General features: G+C 37.8%; 3 protein-coding genes across 3 annotated transcripts; all 3 read right to left on the bottom strand.

Moving 5' to 3' along the window:
* Positions 1 to 2198: 2198 nt before the first annotated feature.
* LOC125216114 (putative protein phosphatase 2C 75) lies at positions 2199 to 4343 on the bottom strand. Its single transcript, XM_048117740.2, has 4 exons — positions 3807 to 4343; positions 3263 to 3628; positions 2771 to 2876; positions 2199 to 2692 (listed from the first exon to the last, which is right to left on the bottom strand). The coding sequence occupies exons 1-4, from the start codon at positions 4167 to 4169 to the stop codon at positions 2346 to 2348; spliced, it is 1182 nt and encodes a 393-aa protein (XP_047973697.1). The 5' UTR covers positions 4170 to 4343; the 3' UTR covers positions 2199 to 2345.
* A 6692-nt stretch (positions 4344 to 11035) lies between these two features.
* On the bottom strand, positions 11036 to 13994 carry LOC125210484 (putative polyamine transporter At1g31830). Its single transcript, XM_048110033.2, has 2 exons — positions 13778 to 13994; positions 11036 to 12587 (listed from the first exon to the last, which is right to left on the bottom strand). The coding sequence occupies exons 1-2, from the start codon at positions 13922 to 13924 to the stop codon at positions 11133 to 11135; spliced, it is 1602 nt and encodes a 533-aa protein (XP_047965990.1). The 5' UTR covers positions 13925 to 13994; the 3' UTR covers positions 11036 to 11132.
* Positions 13995 to 15771: 1777 nt separating this feature from the next.
* Positions 15772 to 18981, bottom strand: DUR3 (urea-proton symporter DEGRADATION OF UREA 3 (DUR3)). Its single transcript, XM_048110845.2, has 9 exons — positions 18697 to 18981; positions 18501 to 18608; positions 18316 to 18411; positions 18163 to 18245; positions 17860 to 18080; positions 17518 to 17780; positions 17153 to 17391; positions 16396 to 17045; positions 15772 to 16323 (listed from the first exon to the last, which is right to left on the bottom strand). The coding sequence occupies exons 1-9, from the start codon at positions 18880 to 18882 to the stop codon at positions 16028 to 16030; spliced, it is 2142 nt and encodes a 713-aa protein (XP_047966802.1). The 5' UTR covers positions 18883 to 18981; the 3' UTR covers positions 15772 to 16027.
* Between the last annotated feature and the right edge of the window lie 2662 nt (positions 18982 to 21643).

Raw genomic sequence — 21643 nt, 5'->3', positions numbered from 1 at the left:
TCTCCGTTCGCGCACATTAGATGACTATGATCTCTCAACATAATTGTTAGAGGAGAAATATCTAGGAGAAATATCTTACCAACTAAAATATGTTTAGTCATCAGCCCCCTTTCCTCCCTAGCTAAAATCATTTTCTTAGAAACACTTTGTAATACAAAAACATGAACTTAATTCAACTTGGTTTGTTTATTACCAAATTGCAGTTAATTAATTTTGCACGTCAAATTAGTATCACAAATAGTGTGCTAATAGAAAGGATGTATATATATTCATTATTTCATTTTACACTGAAAAGGAATTGACATGTTATCTCAAAAGAATCCCACATTCGTGAGGTTTTACTTAATCATAAAAGCCAGATTGATTTGAGGGGAACACTCCTTTTTTGGCTGTCTTATAGACAGCCAAAACATCTGTTGAAATTAAATATTTTGTCCAATCTACTTATTTTCGCTCATGGAAACTCAAGAAAATCTAATTGAAATAATTATAACCATTTTAGAGAAATTTGTGTTCTTTAATTGGCTATACATCATTTAAAATTCTAAAATTTAATGTTCAATATGACAAAAAATGTCATTTTCTATACATGTCTAAAAGGAGTTCTTTTGACTTCCTTGAATTACAACTCACACATATCCACATTCACGTACATTTTAGATGACTCGGATTTGTTAGAAGAGAATCGTCTAACCAACTAAATTTAGCAAATCCAAGTCATCTTACCAACTAAATTGTATTTCGTCGTTAGCCATTTTTCATTCATAGCTAAAAATATTAAAGAAATTTTTTTCCTAGAAAAACCTTGTAATTACAAAAATATTACCAACTTACTTATAATTGGGTTGTTTATACTAAATGTCGGTTCATTTTGCACATAAAATTACTATCATAAATTGTGTCATAATAGAAAGGATGTATATAAATCCTTATTACATTGTACAATAGAAAAGGAATTGATCAAAAGAATCAATATTCTTGTGGTTGTACTTAATATAAATGCCAAAATTGATTTGAGGGGACACACTTTTGAGTTATCATTCATACATTCCTCTGAAATCTGTAGTGATCAGACCAAGGATAGACGACATTATAAGAAAACCAATAACATCTGTAACAATGAAATCAAATGTTTTGTCCAGTTTAGCTATTTTCGCTCATGGGAGGCTCAAGAAATTCAAATTGAAATAATTAGAACCATGTTTGTGTTCTTGAATTGGCTATATTATAGAAAATAGAGCAAATCAAATTAATATATACTGTTCTTCAAATTCTTGTCTACTTGTACAAGAACCACACAGTAACACATATTAAGGGGGTTTTAAGACACGGCGGTTGTCTGTGGTTGATTTTATTGGAGGTTTAATTAGAAGGGATAAGTGATATTTATTTTATTCACATATTCAAAGTAAAAATATGTATAATGAAATGATTATAAAAAATAATAAATCTATGTGACCAAATTTTGTACAACCAAAAACTAAATTATTTAGTTTAATTTATGCATTTAATTAGAATATATTGGCGCATATATAGTACATGGATGGCCATATATTTGTCAAAGCGACACCAAATTAGATTTTTTGACATTTGAAGTTCACAAAAATATTAATACACGTGTATTAGGTAGAGATTGAACATAAAAGGAATGTTCAACGGTTGTTTGAAAATTGAAATAATCCTCTTAAACTGAGTTATGAACATATCAGAGCAGTCACTATCTCTTGCTGAAAAGCAACAAGATTGATTTTGCATAAGGTTTAAGGAGATTGAGCAAATCAATGTGGCTAATTCGTTACATTGGCTTATATTTTACTTTAGACCAATTGAATTCCCCAATTTTCCAATATGAAAGATCTGCCCCATCTTGTCGCAATCAAGTTATTTCAAGATTAAATAGTTCTATTAAAGCACAAAACCTTATTGATTATTCCTGAAAATATAAGAAGTGAATTCCTGCTTCAAAATTTCAGGTAGCCATTAGGGTTTTCCCAATTCAACATTTACAAGCAAATCAAGGGTTTAGTTTTTTCTTCAAAATGGTAGTGTAAAACTATGATATAGGGTTTCCCCAAATGAAAACTTCAAAGCAATATATGGTTTGTTAATCTTCAAAATCATTTACTCAAAGAGACATTACACACAACTTTGAAATGCATATCAATATATATAGCAAACTATTCCAAAGACCACAAAAATTTGTAGATCAACAACATAGACTAAATTGAAAATTAGTACCTTCATGATTAATAAAAACGACTTAAATATTAGCATATGTTAAGCAATACCAACTTAACTCATAGTTTAACAAATTATTCCCCTTAGCATAACTAATGAGCATCTAGCTAGGGCTTATCACCCACACCCATCCCCTGGAGATCAATCACCACGACGGCGATGTTGTCGATGCTATTCCTACCCAAGGCGAGGCGCGTGAGCACAGCCGCTGCACACGCGCCCCGGGAAGTGAGCAGCGCTCCATTATTGGTATTAATTTCGTACTCAGACACGCGAGGGCCACCTCCGGGCGGCTCACTCAGACACTGGTGCACCACTCGCCCGGCAATCGGCATCGGGACCACGTCCCACAGCCCATCACTTGCCACTATCACAAATTCATCTTCTTCATGGTTCCTTTTTGTGATGGACATGTCTGGCTCAGATATCACAGATGGCTTCAGAAACACATCTCCTGTTCAATTAAAAATTAGTATAATAAATTCAATTAAATACATCAAAAATTATGATTAATTGAAATATATTGATATACCTATTGCTCGAGACATTGCTAAAACTCCTTCAACTCTTTCAGTATCAGTGGTGACAACCTGTCCACCGCTGGCTTGAATCCTTGCCCTTTCATCAGGCCTCCATGGCTGCAAACACATTTGGCATTTAGCAATAAATTTACTTTCCCATTTTTGAGAAAAAAATGGTATGAATTACTTAACTATTTAGGTACAATTAATTAGAGTGTCTCATTTTTGAAAAATTTCGTCTGACTATTGACTGTCAACTACTCGTTGTTACAATTTAGAGCACGTTTCGTTGTCAAAAAGCAAATTGCAAGAATATATGCAAGAAAGAAATGTTTTTTCTTGCGAATTTCACCAAAATATAATTTTTAATTTAAAATTGATAAAGTATGATAAAAAAAAAAGAATTTTTTTTTTATTATTAATGAAAAATTAAATTTATCGAGAAGAACTTTGTAAAAAATAGAAGTTGACTAATTTTATGGGACGGAAAGAATGGATGATACCTTGTGGTCGTAGGAGAGGGGGATGATGTGGCGGGCGCTGTAGAGGACGGCGCGTGAGTCTCCGCAGTGCCCCACCACGATGTGGTGCTCGGTGATGAGCACCGAGACGGCGGTGGTGCCCGAGTAGGAGATGGCGTCGCGGTCGCAGCTGCATCGGAAGGCCTGGCTTCCGCAGCTGCATGTATCCAGCGCCAACTTCTCAGTCCTCTTGAAAACGCGCCTTATCAACTCCTTCCATGCCTCCTTCAGCATGTCCTCATTCACTGCAAACCCCGGCGGCGCCGGCGCCGGAGGTGGGTACCCAGCCTCTCCCATCAGCTCCTCCTTGAAGATCTCATGCATCCTCTGCCTGCACATTATAGAGAACTGCACCCGAAACAAATCAAATCTCGAAATTCGTAAATTAGGGCACAAATTAAATTAAAATTGGAAATCAGTTTAATTTTTTTTTAAAACTAATTTTAATGTACAATTGGTAAAATAAAAAGATTAAAAAAAAAATTAAATTAAAAAGTTCATAATTTTAAGTGGTCAGACGGAGTACATGGTCTCCACCATGGCCGTCGTAAACCCCAAAGTAGTGCACGGGGAGGCCGCCGGAGATGAGCGGGGAGCAAAGGTCCATCCACACAGTGGCGGCGTCCTCCATCTGGCGCTGGCGGCCGGCAACGGCCAAGGCCCCGGGGACAGGAACAGGCACAGGAACAAGCTTCCTCTCCAACGCGGCGGCCTCTGCCCCCGGGGCCAGATCCCGCCCCTCGTCGTCCTCTTCCTCCTCCTCCTGGTCCGTCGGCCCCTCCTCGGAGCTCCTCCTCTTCCTCCGGAGCTGGTTCCTACGCCTCCTGCGGGCGGCGGCGCTGTCGACGGACTTGTTGTAGAAGGCCTGAGAGCCAGCGACGTCGGCCATTGTTTGAGTGAGTGTTTGAGATGTGTTTGCAGAGGCAGAGGCGCATTTATATAGAGGGAGTGAGGCAACCAACCTTACACGTGCAAACAAAACCCATGTGAGGCGATTAGGGTGTAATTAAGGCGGAATTAGGTCTGAGGAGAGAGAAAAGGGGGAAAGCAGCGTTCAAGTGTCGAACTGCAGAGAAGGCGTAGTGCTACGTGTTGAGTGGCCTCCCGCCATTTGTAGCCATATCCACGTCACGGGGCAGCTGCCCGCACTGACCGGCCTTGTCTCCAGTCGCGCCACGTGTCCTCGTACGTACGTCAACATCGGCTCTGGCAGTGATACTGATAGTGGTTTTGAATTCTGAGTGCGGGCGCCAAAGGAGGTTTTCGGCGGACCAATCACCTATGGTGGGCCTGCTGCACAAGATCATTCTCTCTAGGGTTTGTTCTTAAATTAGCGGCGGATGACGTCAGCGCAAGGTGAGTGGTCGTTACAATTGTTTCAGTGAAAAAAGAAGGTGCATAGGAAATTGTAGAGTGTCACTGTCAGGTGGATTTTCAACCCTTTCTTACATTTTTACTCTACACTATAAACCAAGAATCTAATAAAGATTTAATTATTTCATTTTTCTCACTATTGAAGATCCCGAGTATTTAAGAATTATGCATTTGTGAATAAATGGAACAATCATACTAGAAAGGAAAAAAAAAAGACATGGTTTTGTTGTGAATGAAAATTTTGCAATTCACTATGTAAATCATACATTTAACTGCTTTAATTTAGTTTGAAAATTTTTATTCGTGTTGTAAGATCTTATAAAAAAAAGAGGACAAAGTATGATTATTGGGGTTTCTACATTTACATTGAGACACCTGCTTATAAATATATATTCTAATCGTATATTAGTACCATTTAATACAATTTGCATCTCTATAAAACCATCCTTGTTTATAGATAGGTGACGGAAAATCATCAGATTTATTTTTAGTTTATCCATTCGGTTCTTTACAGTCCATAGAGATAAAAAAGAATATCTAGAATATAATATTTCATTGACAATATTACAAGAAATTCTCAACAATAACTGTGGAGCCTACCTAACCCCAAAAAAAAGTTACTACTACAAAAACACAGCACTGCATAAGCATTACCGCGTAGAGATACCATCGATCCTAATACAAGGCATCACCCAAAGCAAAGAAAATCAACCGTGAAAGCCAGGCTCTTGCTTGTAAGAATGCTGCAAAAAAAGAGAAAAATAGCAAAGTAGTCTAAACATTGTAAATATAAAGATAAAAGAGAGATGGAAGATAAAGCTAGACAGCACTGATGCATCACAAACTGAAACAATGGCGCCATTTTGCAAATTATAGACATTGAGCTTCATAGTAACAGAATGAAACATCAAGTACTTGTAAGAACATCGGTATGTCTAAGTTATAAATACTAGTAGCCCTTACACAAAAGATAAATAGTACTAGTACTTAATGCAGTTAAGCAGCTTTACTCTAGGTTATCGATTAGATTGACAATATATAAGATTGAGTATTTGAAGTATGGAAAGTTCAAACGAGGTCAAAATTATTATATCCATCAAACAGTGGCGGAGCAGCTAAGAGAGCAACGGGGGCTTAAGCCTCCCACCCATCAAATTTTTTTACTCCTAGAAATCAAATTATCAGAATTTTGAGTGAAGTAGAACAACATCACCAAACTGAAAAATTGGCTTCACTATGATGCTAAGAGCCAACAAAAATGAAGAAAAATATATACTGGAACTATAGTGTACCTGTAATCTCTCTCACCACCTCATATTGCAATGGCTGTCAAACTTTTTAGAGTCAATAGTTATCTCCTCATTATTGTTTGTCAAGGCCAAATCCTTTTAGAACCAGGCAAATGTAGAATGCTGATAAATGATTGACCACTAAAAGCAAATATTGTGATATTGGTGTATAATTGAGTATCATGAATCATTCATGATCCATATCTAGCATCAGAAAAGATCTTCCTCTTGTTTCCATAAAAAAATATTTTAAAAATGCCTAGTGCAATGTGCAAGTATATGCTGGAATCAGTCCCAACAAGCCCTCATGTAAATCAAGTTAAGTTTCAATGAACTAAGAAAGAACACAGCCTCAAGAACTCCATAATTTGAGGAATACATATAATGCAGAAGCTCCATGGTATAACAAAATTAGCGAACTATACACTAAGGCTGAAGCTCCAAATAATAAATCATACGTATGTACCACCTCATTCAGAAGTCAACTACTTAGATAAGTAATATTTCAAGCTCCCATATAAAAATTCAATACATGTATTTTCAACTTAAACCATAAGGTATCCTGTGGTTGCCTCATTAGACATGTAATTCTTATGAACAATGTCCTATAGTATAAGAGAGTAAATGTGATACTGCTATAAAAGCCACAAGAAAACTAAACAACGCAAACCTAAAACAGTTGAAACCACATGTGTCAGCCTAGCAATAATAATAGCAGTGATGTATTAACCAGCTATAGCCATCAACCAATCCAGATGCTAGCATTTCGTGAAAAATGCGGAAAAAGTGACACGTGTCATGAAACAAGTAGTATAATGCGGCACAAATAATAATATTACTCATGACATGGTTTGCTATCTTCTTATACCTGCACGAATGCAGGATGCTTCAACTCAAGTAAAATGATCATACGTCAGAACTGAAACGTGTCATACAACTAGCAGTTGAAGAGGTACTAATAGTATGTGATCCATGCATGCTAAGCTACCGTCGTTCAACACTTCTCTTTGAGGTGAATTAAAGTAATAATGTTGATCAACTGTTCCTGTGGTAAAACTGACACCTATTATAAAACTAGTGGTCAATAAAGAAATAATGTTGCTCGATTTATGGGCGGTTACTTAACAAGGCTTATTAAATGCTACAGGTTAAAACTGCTCTTTTAGCTTACGTATATAAAGGGGCGAATTTTCCGGGAGAAACAGCTAAACCATAGTAATGATTATACAAAATTAGATTTAGCTCTTCCTGGCTTCCATGAACATGTATATATAAGGCCTACTTCGAAAAATGTCAACTCTTACGTCATGTGGTCACGGAATACAAATGCGACAGGGTGCTTTCCTTTTATAGCTGCACCAATGCAGGATGATTACTTTTTAGGGAAAATATCCATACATCATAAGCTACCGGTTAACACCTTCCTTTATAGATCCATTTAAGTAATATATGATCAACTGGGATCCTGCGGCAGAACTGACACGTATTGTAAAACTAGAGGCCACAAAAAGAAATAATATTGCTCAATTTTTAACCAGTGTCACCCAAACACCAGCTGCTCGAATTTGTGGAAAATGCGTCAAACCTGACACGTGTCACACTATTTTCTCTTATAGCACACCACTGCTGTATGTTTCCAATTTAAGGAAAATGATCATACATCAAAAGTGAAGAGTATCATAAAACTATCAGTTGAGGTACTAAGATACTTAATCCATGATTGTATAACTGTTCTTTCAGGTGCATTATAGTTATAATATAATTCAACTGATCCTGCAGCCAAAATTTCCATGTAAACTTAGAGTTCAAAGAAGAAACGATTATAGCTCAATTTATGGAAGGTCAATTAATAAGACTTAACAAATCTAGAGGTTAAAACTACTGTTATAGTTTAGATAAAATAGAACGAAGAGAATTTTCCGGAAGGAAACAATAAAAACATATAGAAATGCCAGCCTGCCACTGACTACATATTGATAGTTGATGATAAGCCCTTACTTCCTAAAATGTCAAATCCTTACACTTAACCAGTGTCACCCAGACACCAGCCCTACTATCAATTTCAAAATTGCTCGAACCAACCATGATCCAACCCTAGCCTAGTGATGCATTTATTGTCTTCTCTCATTTCTTTGCCTATACACACCCCATCTTAGTTTCATGATCAACTTCCAAATTTGGATAGAAATACAAAATTGCAGGCGAGGGTCCTAGAAGGAGCTTAAATCACATCAAAAGAAAATTTTCTTGACATGAACCACACACTAACGAGTAACCCCCATGCAACGAAACATATATCATAGCAAGGAAAAAATTTTAAATTAATTATTTTTTAAAAGAAAGGGAGAAAGAGAGAGAACTGTGGAGCTACCAAAAATATCATCTATATTTGTTTATAACATCCAATTCTGCCAGTAAACAGATAACTAACCTTCTTTCTGCATTGAATGAAGTCTGATTCCGCCAACAGGAAAAATCTCAAAACTTGTGATGTTCTCTTTCCACGTCAGGAAAATGCTTGCATTTGAGGTTTCGCACTTTCGCTTCATTCCTTTTGCCAAGATCCATGTGATTTAACGTAAATTGCAGGATACCTAGCAGAACAAAGCAAAGAAAAGAGAGGAAACGAGTACTTCCGAAATGAATATCTGAAACAGAATACAAAAGTTAGAACAAATGACCAATGTCAACAGCTTTGCATGTGTATCAAGCTCAACAAATCGATGTTATCTGATTTTTCTGTAGGTGATCCAATATATAATAGACAATACAGTAAACTACAGTTAGATCCCATGATCACCACTAAAGAAAAACAAAAGTACATAGAGATCTGAAGCTACTGTAAAATTCATTTCTAATTGTATAAATCTGCAGACATATATCAATCAATTGAGCAAGAACACAGACTCAGCATTTACTATGACGGATGCTCAAAACTAATCGTCATGTAAATTGTAAAAAGCAGCATTTCCTTTGTATATACCACCTCTTTCATATTTATAAAATCCATAGATAGATTAGAGTAAAGGTAAATTATGTATGAAGAAACAACATTTAGGCTTGAAAAGTTGTGTCCATAAAATTTATCCCTATCAAGTTCCAAGTGAACCATCAGTCTCATCAACTACAAATAAATGTATATGATTATTGATTTAAATAAACACCCTAGTCATTATCCACCAACAACAAAATCATGTGCTCTAAAATAAAAGTATATAGTTTAGTTCTTCTGTATATAGTATATATATTAAAAGAGCCTAACCATGGGACTTACAAAAGTAAACTCCCATAAAAATCATAGAGAAAAGTAGACAATGCAAAATGATTGCCTCATTGTAACAATTATTATTAATGCAGTTCAATAGGTAAACCTAGGCCACAAGAATAAAAGCATTGTCGTTGTTAAGTAGCTAACGCCATCAACCAATCCAGCTGCTGGCCACTTTGTGGAAAATGATCATGCAGCTGAACTGATGCATGTTGTGAAATTAGTACACAAAGATGTTTTAATATTATCCATGCCATGGGTTGATTTTGTATTCACAATGCATGATGCTTGCATTTTAAGGAATATGATCGCACAGCAGACCTGGCACGTGTAAGAAAACTAGAAGTTGAAGAGGTAATGTTATTACCCATATAATGAGGAGTTATGTGAACTAAACACTGATGATGAACTGTTCTTTTAGGCACATTAAAGTGTAAGCACACATTTGAGGAAAATGGTAGTGGGGCGAAAATGACACGTATCGCAAACCTAGTAGCTGTCAAAAAGTTATCATATTGCCCTAATCATGGGAAACTAATGCATATTAAAATCTATGCTTATGGCCAACTTACTAAGAATCTGCTACAGTAAAGGAAAATAGTATATGATTTTGAAAGAATTTGAGTCTTTCCTGTGCTATGTTATCTATAACCATTTCTCCTATAGTGATCGGATTTTCAGTAGCTGGTTTAATAGATATCAAACAACATATTATACAACACTTGAACTTAGAAGCAATAGTTACTACTAATAAAGAAAACAATCGATCAACAGCTATTATTTTGTTCAATACATTAGGTAAATCTGCCGAATGACATCATATGCTTACATTCAATGCAATTTGAGAAAATAAACACATCCATGTACTCTGTGGTGGGAATAGAGAAGATTGATTGATCAAGTGGCTTCCACAAACAAATAATGTGGCACGTTTTATTACCATTTTCATTGCAATAGAGTGCAGCAACATATCTGTATTCTATAACTATAGGATATTGCTAAAACTTGCAGTTAATACGCATATAACTGGAGACTAAGATTTAGGCTCCAAAAAACCATTTAATTTTATACTAGTACTAAAAATACAAGTATAATTCAGTGCAACACAATTCTTCTACCAGTCAGAATCCCTATTAACAAAATTCGCATTCTTACGGATCAAATGGAATAATGACTTGTTCATTGCTGAGTTGAGGTAGAGAGCATAAGAAGATGAACGGTGTGGAGGCATCCAGCTGCGCCTTTCCTTCCGGAGACGCGATATTGAGCGAGAGAGAGAATTGAGAGGGATTAGAAGGAGGCAAATCGAGAAGATGGTGATACTTGAAACTGACACGAGTGAATAATTGCAGCATGAATCAGAAGAATAACCAAATATCGGAGAAGAATAACGGTAGAAAAAGGAAAATCAGGATTCAGAAATAGAAGAAGTGAATAGATGCAATTGGGCTGCTCACATTATTTGCATATTGTTTTTGTGTGCTAAATTGAAATTATTTTATGTGGGCTGTTCATTTTTTAAAGAGGCCTATTTAGTCCGGTTGAGATTTCAAAACTACTAACATGACTTGTTATTAAGTTTACAAATGTGTATAGGTCTAAATCATATAGCTAAATTAAGGTACTATTAGAAAATTTTGCTTAGAGGTTCTGTTTTCAATTTTATTTGGGTATATATTTTATGTTATGTGATGGTATTGGTCGACGATCTTTAATTATTGTGAAATTTGAAATTATTTATCAAAAGGGATATTTTCTAGACATGAAGAAATATACCAAGCCAATTCTTATAAGATAGTTAGATGTTATAACATGACTGAAAACTTTCAGACAAATACAGATATTCTCATTAGAATCTCCATTATGTTTCATGTACAAAACTCCTCGTGATGTTTCACCTAAACTAGGAAATCATGAATCTTCACTGGATCAACGTCTCATTCTCACGATGAATATCCGGAAGACTAGAACTCGTAGAAAATCTAAGCCATTTCTTCTTCTCACAATGCTTGATACACGGCTGCAACACCAGCCCCAACGCAACCGCCACAAGGCTCACGCCCATCACCTTGAGCGACGACAACCCCAGCACCACACATATCAACGCGGTTGGAGGCACACACATGGCCGCAGCCCCCCACGTCCCCACCGGGATCCTATACGGCCGCACCACACCCGGCGCCACCACCCTCAGCCTCACAAACGCTATAAACTCCAGTATCATCCCAAAGCAATACAAGAAGTTCTCCGCCGCCACAATCTCCTGAAAGCTCAGCCACGACAGCAAAACCACCCCCGAAGCCGAGAACAGTATCCCCACCACGGGAGTCCCGTGCCGCGACCTCCTAGCAAACACCTCCGGGAGCATCCCCCTCTCCGCCATCCCCAGCAGCTGGAACGAGTCCCCACTCATCTCCGCCACGAACATCCCCATGTTCGACACCGCTGCAGCCCCCTGTATCCACCAGCTCAGCCACGCCCCACCGATGATCTTAGCCACATCCGAGAAATACCCATCGGTCCACAGCTCCCGATCCAACGGGATCGCTCCCGCGCTCGTTAACAACGGAAAGAAATAACCGACGACAACGAGAAGCAGAGCGAAAAACAGAGCCCTCGGAAGGTTCCTTTTCGGGCTCTCGACCTCACCAGCAAGCGTACTTATCGAATCCCAATAGTTGAGATTCCAAAACAGAGTATTCAGATACAAATTCCAATCAACATTGTGGATATCAGCAACCAGCCATCTCTTGGGCTCCAATTTAGGGATTGAAATCAAGCCCATCACCACAAACGGAAGAACAGAGAAAACACCAAGAACCACAGCAACCCATCCCACAATCGTCAAGCCTCTGTAATTAATGTAGGTGAGGAAAATTGTCAAGGCAATGACGGCCATAACCCTAGGCACACCGCCGCCCAATGCAGGGATTCCTGATTTGAGATAATCAAGAAACAAAAGAGGGTAAAGGGCATTGTCGATTACGCCGCTGAGCCACTTCATCCAGCCTTGCTGGAAGCCCCAAAAGGGGCCTAAAGCGGAGGACACCCAGACGACGTAGCCGCCGTTTTCGGGGAACATTGTGCCCATCTCGGCGGTGATTAGAGCTTCAGGGATGCTCCAGATTATTGGGAAGAGTAGGAAGCCGGCGAGGGCGAGAAGGGGGCCGGCGGCGCCGACGCTGTCTTCGATGCCGAAGGGGCCACCTGATACCTCGTAGAAGATGAGGAAAATGAGGGGTAGCATTGATACTTTGCGGTGGCTGTGATGATTTGATGGAGGGGAAGGTGTTACGTTGATTCCTACGTAATCGCCGTTGTTGTGTGCTCCTCCCATTTCGGTTGGGGTTGGAGTGCTCTCACTGTGCCTTGCTTTCTGCATTCAATCGCAATTTAGTGTGATTCGATGATAACGAGACATTCATTTAGAAATGTTGTTTAAAGTGTTAAACATATTTAAAAAAATTGAGTGTGATATTTTTTGGGGGTTGTATAATTTTAACCTCTTGTATACATCCTAGTCTTCAAAATATATTGATTACTTCAAAATATTGAGGTAATCACATGATCTCAAGTGGAAGTAGACGTATTTGTTGTATAGTAAAGTAGTGTTAGTGGCTTGGTGCAGTAGACAATTTTATGGAATGCTCTACTTACATTTGACCTTAAAAAGTTGAGCACTAATTAAGTGGCAGAGTGTCATAACTAGGAATAGAAGCCCACAAATCATGTAAGCGTGGGAGTGATAAAATTATTGATAACAACACATCACATGTCCACGTGATTTAGCTATAATAAGGAGTATTTAAATCTTATCATGTTTGGTTCAATAATTAATTATTAATTAATTCAGATCACAAAATCTTCTCTTTTCCCATATCTATGTATGTCTACAAGTACAAACCAACAAATGGGAAAATTTGGTGGCATAATCATGGACTTAATTATAGTTTATGAATAAAAAGGAGTAGTTAACCACAAGTTGCAATAGTGAAATCTTCGAAAAATCATATCAAATCTGACTCTTTTTACTTTAGAGAGTCATCCATGTCCAAATCCTATATCCTTACTATTAGTATTAAATTATATTTTGTTGATAACTCAACCTTGTTAATGCAATGATATGATAATTGATATATATATGTACGGTGAAAAATGAGCTAAAATGAACTCCATATGTTAAAATTTCACATTTCCAAGGTTTGATAGAAATATAGAATCAAGAAATAATTAAGATGCAAAATCCAATACGCCAAACCGCCACAAAATATAGGGCCCTATCCACCTATTTTTCAATGTAACTAATGAGGCTTTAAGTTAATTTTTTATTTATTATGATGAATTAGTTAATTTTAAGCTTATTTAACAAATGTATCCTTAAATGCTTAACTATCGTTCTTACATAAACTGCATCAATCAATACTTAAAAAATTGTAGTAAAAGATAATAACTCTAGAAAAGAGAACTCATAGGGTCAAATTAGCATTTATTCCAGAGCACCAATTTCTTTGATGATAATTATCATCGAATATTTATTAAAAGTAAAATAAACACATATTTACATACCTGGTGGATAGAATTTGGAGAGGTGTGTGTTTTAGTATTTGCAGGTGGAGTTCCATCGCCGCCAACAACGGTAGGATCGGATGCTTTGTGATTGGCCGGAATAGCGGTGGCGGCGGCGGTGGTTTTTTCTCCGGCGTCGGCAGCCATTGGTGTTTATTAGAAAGAAAAGAGCGGCAGAGAATATGGCTTCAAACTGACATATACATGTATGTATATATATGTATGAAGTAAGTAAGAAATAAATTAGTGAATAATAATTGGAGGAAAACAACAACACGGTTGAGAGTTGAGAGGGAAAGAAAAGGAGAGGGGGTGAGGGGTGGGGCCGTAGATATAACAAGATACCAAATCAGTTTATCACAGAGGGATGATGAGTATTTTATGGCTTATCTGTATCTTAATTAGTCAACATTGTTCGATTCTTTTGAATTAGGATTGCATTTGAACATTGTGGAAGATCCACCGTCGTTTACTTAATCAGTCAAACGTATGCAAACAAAACAGACAATATTATACGTCTAAACGTGCATTAAACAAGAGTGTTGCTATTGAGTGGTACTCGTATGGTAATATATATCAATCATTTCCGTATTAACTAGTGTTTATTTTAGATTATCCCAAGTCATCTATATATATATAAGGCAAAAAAATTGATAAGTGCAAGTGGATTAGAATTTAGAAACAATAAACCAAAAAAATCCTACCCTATCTATGATGAAGACAAAATAGAGGAGACTATATGTCCAAATTTTGTTGCTCAATCATGCACAAGAAACCCAACATCCCACGATGGAACAATTAAAATCTCATAAATTTTGTAAATCATTGAGTGTGAAAGTGTGTGAATGCCTTTGATTTTAAATGGATCAAACCTTGGGCTTATTTTGTACTAGTAGGCGGTGTTCGGTTTCCTAGACAAAATGATATCAAGATATAATCTAGGATTGAGTTGAGATTATTTTAGTCATAGGGGTTAATTAGCTATGACTAATTATTCCATGATTATCCATCTAGGATTGAGTTGGAGGACTAAATCTCATGAACCAAACACACTACTAATTTAATCCTGGGATACAATCTTGCAAATCGAACACCCCCGTAGTGTATAATATAAATAATTTATTAGTGTCTATGAGTTCAGTTTGCCGTTCACATGGGCAGTTAGACATCGTCTTATAGGGAAAGTAACATGTTGAGTTCAAATATAGTTCGGTACATAACTAAAATTGCAGAACCGAAATTTAATTCATTATGACATGTATTTCGTAAAATTATAAATAAAAAAATACACTATAATTAACCAAACTAGATACCCACCTCCTAAATCGAGTTGGTGGAAGCATTTCAAAAGTGTGAAGATAAAAGTTGCATCAAAGATGCAAAGCTTAGCACGCTTGTTGGATTTTAATTATAGTCAAACACGAAAAGGATATTTGGAAAGGGAAATGAAAAGAATGAGATGGACAATCATACTATTCACTATTCACTATCTAATATCAATAGATTATTCAAAATTACTTGAATTTTTGTTATTAAAGAAATACAGTAAAATTTATTAATGTGAAATTTCATGTCGCTCTGCGTAACTTGTAGACTAGACTTTCCGGTTTCACATTTGACCTCAACTTTTGTAGCCACATTCTTTGAATATTTTATGTGAATAGTATTTTATTTTATTTATATTTATATGCATACTAGCTGAAATGCTGAATATACGAAGAATGTGCATAAATATTCATACATGTGTCTCACAAATAAACACGCGTCTCAGAAATATAAAAACTCATTATAACTCTTAACACATTAATTGACTAAACATAGTGTGTGATAAAAAATTCCATGATTAAATGTCGGACTACTATATACTAAACGTGTAAAATACTTGCATTTGTTATGAAATTTACTTCATTTACGAAAATAAAATGGGTTCGAACTCATGTGAAACATTTATCAAAAAATGACCATTTTCAGTTATTCAATTGCAAACTTCATAGTGAATACAATTAATGAAATTTTCATTTTTTTATGAATACAATCAGTTACAATATACAATCACTTTATATATCCACCACAGTATTTAGTTTACATAACTCACCGTGCCAATTTTGCATTATCAATTTTCCAGATTATCAAAACTTAACTTTGAAACACAAGCAAAGCAGCTTCTATTTACATGATCATTAACAAAATGTACATGAATCACATAACTTTCCAAAAGCAGCAAGAAACAGACCAATCTCATAAAGTCCATCAATGTGAAACAACCTCAAGCTGAATCTCTGATGCCTGTTTATTACCAGCCTTGTCTGTCTCCAGCAATCGCATTCTCTCGACATCTGGCATCGCAGAAATGATCGTCTGCAGCTTCACATCAATCTCTTCCATCTTCGCCATCAGCCTATCGTTGGTGAACATGCCTAGAACCACCATCTTGATCGTCGCCCAGCTCTCCATCAACGGCAGAGCTATGATCACACCTGATGCCACCGTGCCCCACGCTATCGCTATCACTGCCCAAAATGTGAAGTACCCCTTGCTGAATTGTCCTGCAAAATAGTACCTAATATTTAAGACGTTCTCTTTTTACTTCACATTTTCGATATTTCAAAAATTTATACCTGCAGGGAGAGTTAGAATAGGCCAAATGACAGCAATGACTAGTGTGAATCCAATCCCCCATTTAACTATCCATCTCTTTGCTAAAACCAGCTTCTCCTCCTTCAACTCCTCGTCCGAAACCTCACTCTTCTCCTTGTCAACCACGGTGATCTGCTTCGTGCTCTCCCAGTCGTAGTCCTGAGGCCAGGCAAAGCTGCACGCGCCATGAACCGCTCCTCCAACGAGTATGGAGACGAGGTTGCCAGCCAGCATTGGCGCGTTCCTCCCTGTCGTGTCAAGGTTAACACGCCCGTATTCCACTTTGGCTACGGTCAGCCAAGTTGTGATTCCGAGCAAACAGCCACTGATTGTGCCTAGGATTGCACCTTTAGCATTGGCCTTTCTCCAAAGAAGCATGAAGGCTATGGGGAGAACAGCAGATCCAACAAACACCCCCATTGCTAAGTACATCCAACCGAGAGAAACTCCGGCTTTGTTCAGCATCACAGCTAGAATCCCCATCAAACACCCGAATCCAAGAACCACGCTCCTTGACACTCTCAGGATCTGCTTCCCTGTCGCCTCAGGGTTCATGTATGTTCTATAAATGTCGTACGTGCATAGCGAAGAAACAGCAATCAATTCAGACGAACCGGCAGATGTAACAGCCCTTCATCACATTTCCAAAAATAAATATAAAAATGTTAGGCGTTTAGGCATTACCACTCTGCCACTAGGCCAACTCGCGTTTTTTAATAGAAATGAAGACGGGCTTACATAAACAGCATGGTAAGGAGCAGCACGGATCCTCCTTTCCCCATCAGAGCGATGGCTGTGGCGGGAGGGACGAGCCCTCGGCTTGCCTCACTTGCGGTTATGGGAAGATCAAGTGCCAATGCTCCTAACCCGAGCGACGTAGCTAAGGAAAATGGAACTGCAAACCACACCAATCCACCTAGCAAGTAGCCCTTATGAGTCGAAGATGGCCTTGCTGCAATTGCACTCACCCAATACCCCTGCAATTTAGATCAGCAGAATTAAAATAGACCAAACAGGAAAACTCATCCCAAAAAGTTAGCCTATCAGTATAGAATGCTTTACACAACAGATGTGGGATACTGAAGTTCGTAACAAACACATACGTTGTCAACGAAGACTGTCCCAAAATTGCCAACAATGTTGATGATGCCAAAGACAAGCCCTCCAGAGCTCAGCATTGTGAGGTGAGAGCCTCTGTAGTTGCCACTAACCGGGCCACACGACTGGCCAGTGTGAGAGGTCGGTTCTTGGCAGCTCCGCGCTTTGCTTGCAACCTCCAGCAGGCGCCTGTAAACCGCGCCCGGGCTGCCTAGCTCGCTGCTTGCAACGTACACTAGGTACACGAAGATCACCAGCACGACATGCACTGCAGGGGAAAACAGGGCAATCCAGCAACAACAACTAGACTTGTTTTACACATAATTACGAAAATGAGAGATGCATACCGATAACAGAATGAATGTAGCTTGCTAAGAAGGTGGCTTTTAGCCCTCCTGCTAAAGTGTAGACGATGACACCGAGGGGTATGAGGAAGCTGGCAGCGTAAATGTTGACACCGGTGAGAGCATTCACAACCGCAGAGCCTCCTAGGAGAAGCATGGCTGTCACGATGATGTTGGTCATGAAGCAGAAGGTTAGGAACATGATGTGGGCTGCGGTGCCCCATCTAGCAAACAACACACAGCAAGTTGGTTCATTTGATTGTGACTAAGATGTACTTAATAGAGATTGCTAGTAGCCAAGTAGACCTTGCTTTGACAATCTCACAAACGGTGTGAGCATGGGGGGCTTTTCTTTTGATCTCGATAGCCATTACTCCAAAGAGGAGGACCTATTTATGATGATTGAAAGTGTCAAAAAGTGTACAAACTTGGTTATTTGAAGAAGTTTGTTTTGCTTGCCTGGATAGTAGCTCCACTTGCATACCAAAAAGGACCACTGATTCCATACTCCCAGGCAACGTTGGAGCTTTGTAAGATGGTAGCAGCCCAAGTCCACTTACAAGTAATCACGAATAAAAACGAGATAAATGACACTGGCGATAAGGCCATTTACAAGTCCACTTAGCATGGTGTTGTATTGGTACCTGAGAAACAATGACACTGGCGATGAGGCCGGTCTTGACGTTCCTCCCGGCTGTGTTGAACCATTCGGATGTATGGTGCGAACCGACGTATCTCTTTTCCAACCATACCTAATCCAAGAAACCAAGATACTACTATACAAAAGTTGCAAATGGAAAGAAAGTGAAAAATATGAGTGAGTGAGTAGTAGTAAAGTACGAGGAAGGATGTGAAGAAGGCAAAGAAGGCACCGAAGCCAAGGATGACGGAGTATCCGACGGCTTGGTTGAGAACTGGCTGGCCGCCAAAGAAGCTGCTCTGCCTAACGCAGCTGCCGCCGTCTACGTGGTAATACTTAGCTGAGAATTCAAAGGGTGGACAGTTTGTTGGAGGAGATGAAGCCATTGGAATTGGAATTGGAATTGGAATTGCCGAATTGGAATTGGAATTTCATCTTCAAGATTTATATAGCCAGCCTACTTTCTTGTTTGTCAACTCATTTGGAATCTCTCTATGTCACTCTCACTTGTTTGAGCTTTCTTCTAGTTTAGTTTAAGACAAAAACATCAACATATCGATTATATATGTGGTCCCCTTTTGTTTTCTCATGAATTGAATTTTCGCATTAGGAATCTTGATATCTTTAAATGAGCCTTAAGGGGCAAGGGGAGACTTTGGAATCAACCCAACCAATTATCATTGGCCAAGTTGGGGGTGATTCTCTCAATTTAGAATATTCCAAGTCAATGCTCTTTAATTTTATGAGCAGTGGTTCAAAATTCAAAATTGCCGATAGATATGACTGAAGGAGTGGCTACTCAATAATTAGAGAGAAAAATAAAATTAGTATGATATGTTTATTGAATAATTTTCTTAATATTTTCAGTAGGCATCCATATATATATATATATAGATGTTGACGATAAGTTAAACCTAAATTTAGCGCAGATCAAATATTTAGCTCCTAGGAATATACTTCCTCTTTCCCACTCGCAACTTCATCCATCTCTTATCAATTTTCTCGCTCCACCACCTCAAATTCACAAATAATTTTGCAACCCATGTATATAATCTAAAAATAAGGTTAATAAATTAATAGTAATTCTTATCTTTAAAAAATATAGTATAAATATATATTAGTACATCGTTTTTAGTTTAAAAAATGTAAGAACACTAAATTTGTATACTACTAATGTCGATTTCAGCTACACGTGTACACTTCAATAGTCACATGCCACAATCAACTTTGATTTGGTAAAATTAGGATACAAAGTGGGAAAATTTAAAAAGCTGTGTATTTGAAGAAAAAATATTCTACACTCATGCGTAGTTATATAATTTACGCCTTAAATTAATGTTGTATAGCAAGATTAGGCCCATCACTTGGTAGGTTGTTTAAATTAAATGTGGTGTTAAAAATTAGGCCGTCACGTAATTAATTACGCCCATATAAATTAAAATCCATTTATGAAGCTATTTCTCCTATTAAATATTGTATCAAAAATTAATATGCTCACTTTGTAGGTTACCTGATTAAAATTAGGCCCAGCACCTAGGAATTCGAAAAACAAAGGAAAAATCATGCATGGATTCCATACTGCCGAACTAGTTATAAACAATGAAGTAAAATTTAAAAATATTTGGAGACTTGATTTTTTCATGAAGATAGACAGGTTAGATATTCGTTTCTCTATTTATAGTCTATCAATTTACATTATTTAATCTTAATTATGAAAATTATCGAAGAAACAACACGATCGATTTGATGCCTTATAAATTTTGGAAGTTTGAAATTCTACTTCAAGTTTAGTAAAAGTGATTTATAAGCAAACAATGAAACCAATTTCATGCTTCCTAAAATTAAGAACAACGCCTCCATCATGACATAGAATTTCAACAAATCTCAATGTCCAAACCTATCTTATCGGCATTTCACAATCTTCATGTGTCAAGAAAGCAAAATAATTAACAAAAGTATCAAACAATTGAAATAGAAATTAAAGAATATAGTACTTATCAAATAATTTGAACCCTTTATTGCAATTGTCACATGAAAATGAGTTTCACTCAGCGCACAACTGCAGTAATTCTGCAAGGATTATGTTAAACACACTAATAACACTACATATTTCAAGTATTTCGAAAAAAAAATACATATTTATAGATATATGATGCCTAAGGGAAGCAGTGGTAGCAGAGGAAGGCCATTATGGCGACCACGAGGGCCCCCGACTGGCGGCTCTCTTGCGATAGCACCCAGTGCAGCAGGAAGAAGCCGAGCACGAGGATGCAGCCCCACCCGAGCTCCTCCCCGTTGCACTTGACAGAGGTCAGATAAGCCCCGGCTAGGTATATGATGAGTATGAGCATGAGGGGGCCGAGGAGCATGGTGCTCACCGTGTAAGTTATGAGGATCAGGGCGAGGGGCAGCACGATTGTGTGGGCCGTGGAGTATACTGCGAGGAGGACGAGGACTGGGATGAAGACGAAGCATGTGAAGAGGGCATTCTCCCCACCGGAGACCAAGGGGAGGTCGAGGCTGAGGGAGGAGGAGCTGCCTCGGAGGAGGAAGCCGAGTCCCACCACGAGAAGGAGGGGTAGTATGGGCGATGGCCCTTTGGACATCTCGAAAGGCTGCCTAACGTCGTTGTCGGAGTTCATGATGGATCAAGAGAGATAAACAGTAGGTTTATCTTGAATTTGATGATGTGGTGGAGTGAAACTTGGTAATGTGCAGACTTCATGTATGAAGTTTATATATATAGATAAATGTTTAGGAAGTCAAGTCAGCAGAGAGAGAGAGAGAGATTCGGGTGAGAAAAAAAAGTTACTGTTGGATCAAGATTTGGATGAGTAAAATCACAAATAAACAAGTTTAGTAGTACTATTACCAAACCTTAATTCCCCTACTTGTCTGTAGCAAAGGGCAGAAAGCAAAAAAACAAAACAAAGGATTACTCTACCTTTTTTTTCTATATTAACTAAATATATACAAATTGATGAATCAGCAGAATTTCAATGCTTAAGACGAAATAACTGTAATAATTTGGAATTTGACCATGAAAGTGATACTTTATTTGGGCATCAGATTCAGGAACAAAATTGCTTGAAGAAATTCCAGAAGCAAACATAGTTTTCTTGATAACACAAAAAAAAGCATATAACA

Source organism: Salvia hispanica, chromosome 3 (assembly GCF_029641045.1).
Source record: "Salvia hispanica isolate PSC_SH4W2 chromosome 3, Shi_PSC_v1, whole genome shotgun sequence".
NCBI classification, from domain to species: Eukaryota; Viridiplantae; Streptophyta; class Magnoliopsida; order Lamiales; family Lamiaceae; genus Salvia; species Salvia hispanica.
Note: the sequence above shows the minus strand (reverse complement) of the source record. Positions and strands in the feature narration are given on the sequence as shown.

Excerpts from the sequence above, each read along its gene's own strand:
- LOC125216114 (XM_048117740.2), bottom strand. The coding sequence starts at position 4,169 with ATGGCCGACGTCGCTGGCTCTCAGGCCTTCTACAACAAGTCCGTCGAC. Across the intron at positions 3,629-3,806 it reads ACGGCCATGGTGGAGACCAT|TTCTCTATAATGTGCAGGCA; the intron begins GTACTCCGTCTG and ends TTTCGGGTGCAG. Across the intron at positions 2,877-3,262 it reads CCCTCTCCTACGACCACAAG|CCATGGAGGCCTGATGAAAG; the intron begins GTATCATCCATT and ends ATGTGTTTGCAG.
- LOC125210484 (XM_048110033.2), bottom strand. The coding sequence starts at position 13,924 with ATGGCTGCCGACGCCGGAGAAAAAACCACCGCCGCCGCCACCGCTATT. Across the intron at positions 12,588-13,777 it reads CTCCAAATTCTATCCACCAG|AAAGCAAGGCACAGTGAGAG; the intron begins GTATGTAAATAT and ends GATTGAATGCAG.
- DUR3 (XM_048110845.2), bottom strand. The coding sequence starts at position 18,882 with ATGGCTTCATCTCCTCCAACAAACTGTCCACCCTTTGAATTCTCAGCT. Across the intron at positions 18,609-18,696 it reads CCTTCTTCACATCCTTCCTC|GTATGGTTGGAAAAGAGATA; the intron begins GTACTTTACTAC and ends TTCTTGGATTAG. Across the intron at positions 18,081-18,162 it reads TGTGAGATTGTCAAAGCAAG|ATGGGGCACCGCAGCCCACA; the intron begins GTCTACTTGGCT and ends GTTGTTTGCTAG.